Source organism: Anabrus simplex, chromosome 10, assembly GCF_040414725.1.
Source record: "Anabrus simplex isolate iqAnaSimp1 chromosome 10, ASM4041472v1, whole genome shotgun sequence".
Classification (NCBI taxonomy): Eukaryota; Metazoa; Arthropoda; class Insecta; order Orthoptera; family Tettigoniidae; genus Anabrus; species Anabrus simplex.
The window spans coordinates 5,571,816-5,584,008 of NC_090274.1; the positions used below are offsets into that span (position 1 = coordinate 5,571,816).

A 12,193-nucleotide genomic window follows, 5' to 3' on the forward strand; every position below is an offset into this window, starting at 1 on the left:
CACAGGACATATGTTGTACTCCCTTGAAGCACCTTGGCTTCCCAAACTTCCCAATTAGGGGAGGCTTCAGTTTAGAGTAGTTGTCCGTTCGTTTGAGCTTTTGTCCCCCAAAACACTTATTTCCGTTGAATTCAAGGGTTTTGTTTGGCATTAATTTGTAGGATAATGCAGTCTTGTCTGCATTATAAATATCCACCGGCGAATATTCTTTCAAGGCAGCTGAGAGTTTCTCCATCTGCCATCAGTATGCAACTTCCTTTGGGGCACTATTTGCTTCACCATTTACAACCTTGTGGGGAAAAGCCATATCTTTCCCGGGACCTATGAAGCCAACAAGTACTCCCCATAAATTCCAGGAATCTAAGCGAATGTGCAAAGGATCCTGCACGCTCGCATAACAGTGGGCCATTGACAGGAATGTTTCTAGTCCGCATTTCAACAAACCATGTATAAACGGCTTTGTCCACCTCCTCATAGTCTGCTGTCCTCATCTTCTTTCGTTGTGAGCCAAGGGCATCAACATCAATATTCTGCTCTATCTTGTTTTTCTGTTTTAGAAAAGTAAATAGTGTTAAAGGGCTGATGCCATACTTCTTCGCTATTTTTGCTTTTCTTTCCTCCTTTCTCCACTTCTCAAAGTATTGAATGTTTTCTTTTCAAGACTGTTTTCGCTTCTTTTGATCCATATTGGCGAAAGAGTTAACTGGCACATTAATACACATGTTGTTTCACAAACAAAAAACAACGAACGTGTCATGAGACGTGAATAAATGAAATGCAGTACTGAAGGTAGAGATGTGAAAAAAAAAGCTACATTTTGAATTTGTTATACTGAAAGTTCAAAATTTGTTACAATGAAATATTTTCACACACATTAAATAGGAAAAAGGGAATGGGCCTAAAAATAATTTTGGTATTCTGAATATTTAAATTGCGGACTAGCCGGGAAGGCGGTGCACAGAACACAATGACGTTAAAGCACCACGCCTCTGCACACTCGCGCCAATCAGAATCGGTGAAGCTTTGCCGGGCGAGCTGGTAGGGTGTGTGAGAGCATACTGACTATTTTGAAAGTTTTCAAGTGTAAAAGTAATTATCTAGATTGTGTTTGTGATTGCGATTGTCATGGAAGCAGAGGTAGGAAGTAAACAACAGGTTTTTGCATAAGCAAGCGGCAGAAGTCGTGTTCAAAGTGCACCAGTACTTTAAGAATGTTAAGGAACGAACGAGGGACGAGGCAGAAGATGCTTGGGGCGATGGTGCCACATTGCAGGAACTAAAAGCAGCAGCGTGCAATGTCAGTGTTTGTACAGTACAAAGAATTGTAAACGAAGCAACGTCGTCCATTAAATTGACCGGGACTGTAAGTTTATGTTCAACAGGAAAAAATCTTTGCCAGCAGAAACCAGTAACAAATTTAGATGACTTCAACAAAAACGTGTTGCGCCGTACAATTTTTGACTTGTACGCTGAAGGGCAATTTCCAACATTATTGAAACTTCTTAAGAAAATGAAAGAGGCAGTGGTTTTCAGCAGTAGCACGTCATCTGTCCTTCGAGTTTTAAATGTAAAAAATGTAACGGTGGACGTAAGATGTTATTGGAACGCAGTGATATTGCTGCAGCTAGAAGAGTATTTCTAAGGACCATTCATGACATAAGACAGGAGGGTAACTCAATCAACTATATTTTATTTAGACGAGACATTCGTACACCAAAATCACATAAGGAAGGCATGCTGGGTAATGAGTGATGGGACCGGAGGAGCTGTGGGTAACGGGGCTCGGCTTATCGCGCATCATGTAGGATCAGCGTCCACAGGATTTGTACCGCAATGCAAATTAATTTTTCGTTCCAAATCAAAAAACAGTTCGACTGATTATCATTCGGACATGAATTCCACATTGTTTAAAAATGGTTCCTAGAACAGTTACTTCCTAATATCCCACCGCATTCAGTAATTGTTACGGACAATGTAAGCATTTATTTGGTTCAATTATATAAAGCACCGAACAATAGCACACAAAACGCAGGCATTGTATCCTGCTTAACTACGAAAAAAATTCCTCACAGAAATTCACAAACCCGAGCAGAACTGTTACAGATTGTGAAAACACACAAACCCAGGTCTGTAAAGTACGAATTGGATTCCATCGCCACAGAAAAAGGTCGTAGGGTTGTTCGATTGCCGCTCTACCATTGCCAGTACAATCCAATTGAACTGGTATGGGCGAGGTAAAGGCATACATAACAGATAAGACCAAGACTTTTAAGATTGCTGATGTTGAAAAGCTCACTCACGAGGCCATAGACAGCATTTCATCAGAGGTGTGGAGTAACTGGGTTGCACATGCAGGGTAATTACAGGAGGAGGATTTCGCAAGGGAGATTCCAATGGACAGCATAATGGAACCCTTTATCGTCAAAGAGTCTGAGTCCCAGGAATCCTACATCGACACAGAGAGTGATTGAGAATTTTCCCAAGTGAACGCTTTTCACACATTTTCTTGTGCGTATTTTTAATGTGTTGTGGTTTTTATATGTGGAATAGCCTATATCTCGCACTTTTGCCTTTACTGTACTGTACTGCAACCAATTGTGTGATGTGTTACTTTTACAGTTGTAGAATACAATTCTATTGATAATAGCATGTATTATTTTGATTTTTGGAATTCTACGAATTATTAAGGTATTATTACACCCTGGTGTAATGTTGCTATTATTATTATTATTATTATTATTATTATTATTATTATTATTATTATTATTATTATTATTATTATTATTATTCCCGTTCGCATGAAGATTATTACCAGGTTAATAATAACTATGGTGATCTGTACCGAAAAATGGACTGAGACATTAATAATGCCTAACATTAATTAGTCATTCTCTGCTCGCTGAAACTCCGCCTCTGGCCACCGTAACATTTGCAACAGCGGACGTGTGTCTCTGTCTCTCTCTGTGCTGTACACAGAGAGCCGTCCCGCCATCGCGGCTGGTCTGCACTCTAGTTAAACTGGCATTTGTTACAATGACATTTTACTGCATAGTCTTGGTAGTAAAATAAAATGTGAAAACGTTCAAAATGGAAGTGAGGAATGATGAGTAATGCTAACAGAGCAGAATCAGAAAGCTAAGCCTAATTTTTGAATGCCAGAGATTGTAATGCGCTTCCCAATTTTGCAGACTAAATTTTACTGAATAAAAGTGCACATTAAATTAGAATAAATAGAGTAGCTAATGATAGGAACACATGCCAAGTCAGCATTAGAGGAGGAGACAAGCAAATATAAAAATGCATAAGAACAATCATAGGCTATTCCACATATAAAAACCACAACACATTAAAAATACGCACAAGAAAATGTGTGAAAAGCGTTCACTTGGGAAAATTCTCAATCACTCTCTGTGTCGATGTAGGATTCCTGGGACTCAGACTCAGAATCTTTGACGATAAGTTGGTTAAAATTTCATTTTCATGCATCCTAGAAACAGTTTCTCGATGGTTTCCCTCTTTTATACCAGGCATTTTCCTGGATGTCCACTGACATAACCACTTCCTTTCCAGCCTTTACTCCAAATTAACAGAAGACTGGCCATGAGATTTGCTGATCACAATATTCCAGCATCTTTACAGTAAACAGCAACATCAACAATGGATTCTTCTTACACTACAGACTCAGTTGGTCACAGCACACTCCAGTGTACGTTTGGCATTTTCATGTCTTCCATTACACTGTCCTTGATTGTCCCCTAGGTTTTATCCTCGTGTCTGTAGTAGTGACTTTCTTATGTTTTTAGTCAACTTTGTGTGTACCCCGTTTTGTTCCAAGCCATCTGCATGGTAATCTTGGCTTTTCTTTCTTGTGCTCTCTGAAAAATCATTTACCCAGAATTGATTGTTAAGCATATGCAGAACTCCCATTTCTTTGGAGGACCTCGGGGTTTCTCTCCTCCTCATCTGTAGGGCCTCCCCCACCTTTGCAAATCACTTCTTTTCTAGTGGTGGAGACATTGACCAGTTTCACCTGTACAGGGTACTGCCAACTGAGCCATCCCCAATTTTACTTGCTTTGTGACAGGTAAGGGCCTGGTTGGCTGGGTTTACAATAGATTCCACATCTGTATAATAAAGGAATGTCTTAATGTAATGGAATATTTACATGAAAGTTGATCTGTTTTACAAACTATGTTAACTTATTGTAAAGTATTACACATGCTGCTTAACTCCTTATAGTGCCAGGCAGCTGATCTATTGGCCATGTGTGCTGCTGCTAAAAATACTGGGATCAGATCTGTCGGCAGTGTTTTTCTTTCGCCTGTATCTTCAATTCCTACTGTAGGATGGCAGCATAAGTAATAACGTGCAATATCGATATCAGTGAAGTTGTATAAAAGCTTTCCTTTGACACATTGCAAGTTTTGTGCGTGGTAGCACTGCACTCTGCTGCTTCGTGCTGCTTGTTTATACGTTTGTTTATTTATCTCCAATAGTGTAAAGATGGATAAGTATATGCAAGTTGATTAAATATTCAATGTTTTAACATTAAGTGATTCGTTAGAGATTAATTTATCGACTGACAAGTGTTTGAAGTAAAAATTATGTTATTGTGTATTTAACTTGCGTGGGTATAATTTTGTAAAAACTTGTAATTCTCAAAAAGTACTATGAAGAATTGCACAAAACTTCAGTTTTTTATTCGTTATTCAAAATTAGCTGAACATTTATCACAAAGGTACCCATGATAAAAATACACTATAAAAGTAAAAATTAGGTCAAATTTTTAATATTAATTTAAAAAAAAATTATCTGTACACTTTTAAATGGAGAAAATGAAACCCTATTGCAGTTATAGTAACACTCAATGTTCTCTATTCACCTATGAGCTATGGAAAAAAGAACAGGGATTTTCCTCCAAAAATATAAGTAGGAGAATGTTTTCTCTTAGTGTGTGCATTTTTATTAAAATTGTCTTGGTTTTCTTAGCGCAACCACTACCTTACAGCCTGGCATCATAAGGGTTAAGACATTTTTTGTTTGTTTGTCAACTCCTCAAACTTGAACATTTAATACTTAATTTTTCAGTCTGTTGAAACTATTGTAAAATTAATAAAAAATACTAGAAAATGCCTGGAAAAGAAAAATATAATTAATTTAATGTTATTAATTTAAAATGTTCTTTTCTAGGTATTTTCTAGTGTTTTCTTTATATTACATTAGTTTCCACTGACTGAAAAACTTTAAAACGTTATCATCATCATCATCATCATCATCATCATCATATGCAGTTTCCAGTTGCTTCTTGGAGCATAAGCCTGTCAATCTCCTCTTGTCTTCCCACCACTTCTCCCTCTTCACTCCAGTCCTCTCCTCTTCTTCCCCACTCCTTCTGTCCATCTCTGTCTTGTCTTCCTCTCGGCCATTTTCCTGACGTCTCCATTTCAAGCATCCTCAGTAGCTCTTCTTTTACTATATCTCTAACCTTCTCATTTCGCATCTTATCCCATCTTGTCACTGCTATCCTGCTTCTCACAAATTTCATTTCACTTGCCTGTATCCTAGTCATGGCTCTCTGTCTCATTACCCAAGTTTCTGCTGCATACATCACAATAGGCATGTAGTGCGTCCTTTATATCACTCTTTTGCTTCTCTGAGGGACATCCTTGCTCCAAATAGGCTTCTGACACTTTTCGGGAACACTCCTGCTTGTCTTCCATGCTTGATTATTTCCTTATTACTTCCACTTTTCTCTATGATCTTTGCAGCTACCTGAAACTCTCCACCTTCCTAAGCTGTTACCCTCCAAGCATTATCCCTCTGACAGGTCTCTCCTTCTTTCTAGTTGTGATCATGATCTCGTTCTTCCTGCCATTAAATTTCACTCCATATTTTTCCACCTCATCTTCCCTTGCATCTGACTGTTCCTGGATACCCTCTTCCTTTTCTCTCCAGATTCACATTTGCAAACATCATCACTTTCATTTTTTTCTTCCCCAGTTTTCCTTGCCACTGTTTACATTAACTCATCCATTACTACAGTGAAAAAGGTTATATTTTAACTAATTCAAAACTGAAAAGACAATGGTTTGCACTTGAACAAACAACAAACCTGTTTTTAAATTTGCATAGTCATGTTAAAGTTAAAACTTTTTGCCACTTGTGTGGTTAGTTCATCTTTCATCCTTCAAATTTGTTCTGTTCTCAGGAGGACGTACTCCTAAGACTTTGGTGGGAGCTGCAAAGAGAAAAGCGAAAGTTCCACGAGTGATGGTGAAATCAAATTCCGTGGAAGTTGTAGATGAAGCGAAGGAGATTGCTAATGATAAGGAAGCCTCAGTACCACCGACTGACAGCGTAGAGTGTAAGGACGATGACAAGGCTGTTAATGAGAGCGACAATAACGACATGGATAATAACGATAACGACACCCATGATCAAGACGATGAAGATGATGATAATGACGATGATAGGAAAGACAATGGAATCGATGAGGAATCTAAAGACGACATAGAGAACGATGCTAATTCTCAGCCGTCTATCTTCAGGTTAGTGAAACTAGCTACTAAGAGGCCATGGTCTTCAATGAGGTATCACTCATTCAAGATGCAAGGAGATGCTGATATATATTATGGTAGTTATTCTTTTGTGTAAGCGTACTGACAGCATTACTTTTCGATCTTTACTAACACAGATCAAATGGTTAGAAAATACAAATAAAAGTAAACAAACATTTTCAGAACAATATCCAATGAGTTCATTCATCATCATCAGTACCAACTTCAGAACTTTCATCACCATCACCTTGTTGTCATCGCTGCCATCCATAGTATTAGAAATGCTACATTTCCTGAAGCTCTTCCGTATGAGGTCTCCAGGGATACGATTCCATGCCGTCAAAATCCACGAACACAGCAGCTGAACTTCCGGGCGCTGAATGCGACCAGTTGGCGTCAGTGTGTGATTATCAGCCGCCATCCATTCTGTGTAGAGCTGTTTTGAAGGCTGCTTTAAATGGACCGTTCACGCAGACATCCAACGGCTGTAGCATAGACGTCATCCCGCCCAGAATGACTGCTAGGTTGGTTTTCCCATCCTTGATATGTTTCTTCACAGCATCTGTTGTGTGGCCGCGGTAACTATCGAGAACAAGCAAGCTCTTTTGCCCGAATAATGCACTAGGGCGACGTAGCCAGAGAGACTTCACCCAGTCTTCCACAAGTGAACTGTGCATTCAGCCGGAGTTCTGAGATCTGATAACACTGGCGGGTAGATTTTTAGGAAGCGTCTTTTGCTTGAGAACAATGTACGGTGGCAATTTGGTTCCATCGGCGAGATTACACAACATTACCGTACACCGTTGTTTTTCATTACCACCTGTTCTAATGGTAACACTTTTCGCACCCTTAACATTCACATTCCTGTCCATTGGCATTTCAGAGTAGACTGGCATCTGAAATGCATTGCCAGTTTGGGAAAGCAAATGTGCATTTTCCTTCCGCAACCGAATTATGTGACACTGAAATGACAACCACTTCTCATCGTAAGCACCAGGAAGATGCTGTGAAATTGAGGTACGCCTTCGTACGCTCAACCCATTTCTTGTATAAAAATTACAAACCCATCCTTGGCTTGCCTTAAACCCTTCCGATGAAAGTTCCATTGCGATCTCTAATGCCTTTAGCTGCCACATTTTGGTTGACACACCATATCCCAATTTCCGCCTTTCTGTCACATATTTATGAAGTTTTTTTTCAGTTTCTGGAAACTGTACACTCAGTCCATGAAAAGCTCTACGATCACCACTACATCTTAATAGCACATTTTTCTTCTTTCTCCAATCGCAAATACACGACTCCTCAATATCGTATTTCCTACTAGCAGCACGATTTCCAATAATTTCGGCTTCCTGAACTACTTTCACTTTCTCACTTGCTGTAAAAGATCACAAACGCTTTGTGGAATTCATGTTGATACTCCGAGAACGTGCGTGAGACTGACGCCAAGCCGGAAGTAGCGTATACTGAGAGCGGGGGGAGCATTGTTGCCAAGCCGCGCTGGCGGTGATGCCCGATTTACGCGCATTCGGAAAGATAAAGTTCCCAAAATTTTAAATAAGACCCGCACCCAATTTTGGAAGCAATATTTTCGAAAAAAAAAACAGTGCGGGTGGTATTTGAGATTATACGGTATTCCATCCCTCATTCCAATGACTTGCATACGGCAAACATCACTCAAATAGATTTGGTGATGAACTATGGGATCAACATTTACCAGTTCCCGTTTACAATTGAATTAGTAATGATTAACAGTTCTGTGAATATTAATACATGAAAGAGTCTCGATGATGAGCATACTCAAGATGCAAGAATTTAGAACCTAGTTATTTCTAATTTACTCTTAATTTCATGCCAGTTTTTAATGTCAACTTGTATATATTTGTTTCATTTGTTTTATGTCAATTGTGTGCATGTACATTTGTTTAGTTATTAAATGTTTTATATGAAGGAAGATGGACAGCCCCGGCCGAAACCAGTCCCTAGTTAATGTAATTTAGAATATTGCATATTAAAGTATTGAAAGGTGGACCATTACGACATTAATTTAATAATTATATTGTTCTTATAAACAAGTGTTTGTCCTCTTTAATTCCAACTTTATCTTCATTTTTTCCCCTTTTCTGCTCTCCACTGACAGCTCGTCTCCTTACTCCTATGTGATCCACGATTCATTGCGACTGACCAGGTAACTCAAATGCTACCCTTCAAGCCCTTTATTAAGTATGGTACTGTTAGGCATCTTGGTCTCAGCTGTGATGTGATGTTCACATAAATATCTTGGTATTTTTATTTCATTTTACACTGTTGCGCGAAATTCCAAGAAAAATATTTTTTTCCTGAATTTCCGTCTTGAGAATGGAGTGCAGCCTATAATATGAGTGTAAATACAGTAATTATGTAGGGTGCAGGAAAAATGTCATCCAAAAATCCCAGAAAGGGGATGAGGAAACAGTCCTCTAGCTTGCAATTTTCATGAAGTTTCTACCTTGGCTAAGTGGAATCACATCTTGAATGTTCAATACTTTAATAATATCACTCACTTTAAAAAAAAAAAAAGGTTTATTTATTGTCACTTTAACTTAGAAAGTCATATCGCGACATTCATAATCATAGAGTTACAATCGCAAAAATAACAATAGTATATATTGGTCAGATAGTGATTACATCTCATTGAATAGATTTGTCTAAAAAAGTTAATGATGTTTTTACACTGAGTATCTTTGTTCAAGATGTCACATAAACTATTATTCCGATTGAAGTTACACAAATGTCTTTATTGATCATATAGATGGCATTCTAGTAAAATGTGGTCAACCATCACTCACTTGTACATGCGCAGAGGTCCTGTGTTTGCTTTGTCTTTTCTTGATGTTCTCAGTCTTAAACAATACCTTCACTTCATCAGTATGACATTAGCATTGTAGTTTGTTACTTTGTATAGTACGTATCAGAATAATAATAATAATAATAATAATGTTTTTACATTACATGCAGCCTTCTTTTTTTCTGAATATAAGTTTCCTGAAACTCTACCATGTCATTTCATAACAGAAAAAGTCAAAATATATCAGCCCTTTGAAACTCTCATTCTTATACTTTCAACAGATGGATACTATATGTATGGAAAAAAAAAAAAAAGACCATTAATATAAAAGGGAAAAAAATGTTAAAATGTTTTACTTTTTAACAATAGCTTCCAAATCAGACTTGTCGTACTGTTATTGCCATCTTCACAAGTTCGTTCCTTACTCTTCATGTCTGTTGCTAGGTGCTTGTCTTTCAGGAACCACGAATTGGCATACGGCAATTGCTGAAAAACATGCAATTTGATGAACATCGGTGTTCTGACAGTCTTTATTTGTAGAGAAGCTATTGTTGGTGTGATAATCAGGTTCATCTACGAAATCCACGCTCAGCAGTAGAAATGAGAATGCTGCTGATAGCATTTATCAACTGCGATAGTGTAGAGGGATCCAATTTTGTTGGATCAACGAAACGATTCACATTTCTTGTTCAGCTAATTACCGTATTTTGCAAAGCTGCTCGTTTAGAGTGCAGATTTTCAACTGTTCACACACCTTCACATTAAAAAAGACTCCCTTTGACTTTTCTGTCTTTAAAGAACCGAATCTGCCCCAATATACACTAGGCGTACTGCCGTGTGGTTGGTAGAGTGTAACATCACAAAACAATTAAAGACCTAAAAGTTAACCTGAACGCATTCTGGCTGCGAAAAAAATCCTGGTTATATGTAAATAAGAATGGAAGCTAAGGTAGGCTTATAACTAATTTTATTATGTAGCAGTTCTGTCTGTGTAAGTTCAACTGTGAAAAATCTCAACAATGGTTTACATCGGTATTCACATTTAATCTAGCCTTTATCACTTAAATTGGTGTTTCCACAGATGGGAATGTCACGTCTGCAACCAAGTCTTCCGAAATTGGAACTCTCTCTCGGTACATTGTCGTCAAGCTCACGAAGTTCCAGCACAAGTGGTTTGTCTTTGTGCCAAAGTTTTGGCAAGTCGAGCATCCATCATCAAGCATCGTCTCAAACACACAAATGCTTACAAATTTAGGTAAGATTTATTTATAGTTATATCTTTTCATAATTAAAATAATAACCAATATTTGAATTTGTTAAATAGCTGTCATCATTTTTGAACAACCTAATCATCACGAATGACTAATGTGAAAACTTCTTTGCATTTTACTGTTCCCTTATTAAAATCAATTTAATGGATTGTAGTAGAACTTTCAGAATTTCTTACATGTATTTGTAGAATCTGAATGCTATTTTATACAGTTCTTAGTTAAAAAATAGTGATGAGGTACATTTTCTTCTTGCTGTGCTGTCTTCTATGGAAGGTTGGAGATCATCAGAGCTGTTTTAATATTTGAGTCTGGCACATGGAAAAACAACATCATATCCCCTGTGAGTGGGGGACGCAGATGAAGAATACACCCACGGTATCCCCTCCTCCTCGTAGGGGCGACCAAGGGATGATGAAATTAGAACCATGAGACTACTCGTTAGTACCATTACGTCAGGAACGTCCTGGGTTGACATTACCTGCGATTAGTACCACTATGTTGGGAACACCATGGACCTGCGTTACCAAGGAGTAGTACCCTTATGTGAGGAATGCCATGGTTCTGCGCGTTGCCTGTGGCTAGTACCATTGTGTGTATCCCGCCAAGGGGAGGGGCACTCGACTGCATGGATTAGTGTTCGTGCGAGAAAAGGTGCCGTATGCTGTGCTGGAATGTGTCTGTTCCCCTGTGTTCAGAATGGGTCTGCATTACCCATGAATAGTACCACTATGTGAGGAACACCATGGGTCTACATTACCTGTGATTAGTACCACCATGGTTCTGCTTTACTAATGATTAGTCCTATTATGAGGGGCCGGTGGTCTGGATTGGATCCACTGATTGTTTTGGATTCATGGTCACTTTTTCATCATCATTTGTTTTAGATTTTAGTCGGTAAATACAGTTTGAAGCTTTTAAGTATTGTTTCATTTCATTGCACCTCATACCATTAAGAGCCGATGACCTAGCTGTTAGGCCCCTTTAAACAACAAACATCATAATCATCAAGCAACATCGTGCTCATCTCAGGTTCTTCAACCAGGTCTCTCCGTTGTCCTCAGATCTTCCCCTGCATCACGTGTCTGATACATTCAAGTACTTCCATCACCTCGGTGTTCTCACTCTTTCAGTCTAGGGGCCGATGACCTTCGATGTTAGGGCCCTTAAAACAACAAGCATCATCATCATCATCACTCTTTCGGTCCATGTCCGCCGATACAGCCACATTTCCAGGGTTTCCAGCTTCTTGCCTAGTTAGTGTTCACCCTAGTGTAGAAAATAGATTCACAGCCTCAGATCTAGATTAAGAAGCTTCTTCATTTTGTTGAAGGTGTTTTGTGCATCCCGTCATTCATTCAGATTACAACCAAGGTACTTGTAGTGCCAAGCACAAGTCTCTCCGTTTGCTTGCGATCACGAACTGGCTTTTTTTCATCTTGGGCCCCCAGTTGTTGCAAGCAGCACACTATCATCTGCATAGCAAATGCCTTGTGTTGTGGCTGTCTCCAGTGCATCATCCAGGATTGTTTGTGAGTAGA

General features: G+C 38.7%; 1 protein-coding gene across 1 annotated transcript in view; it reads left to right on the forward strand.

Annotated features, from left to right (window-relative positions):
* LOC136882236 (uncharacterized) overlaps window positions 1–12,193 on the forward strand; it is a 65,040-nt gene that overhangs the window by 14,810 nt on the left and 38,037 nt on the right. The window contains exons 4-5 of the mRNA XM_067154791.2: window positions 6,209–6,548; window positions 10,466–10,639. Coding sequence (XP_067010892.2) covers window positions 6,209–6,548; window positions 10,466–10,639 — 514 coding nt within the window. The remainder of the gene's footprint in view (window positions 1–6,208; window positions 6,549–10,465; window positions 10,640–12,193) is intronic.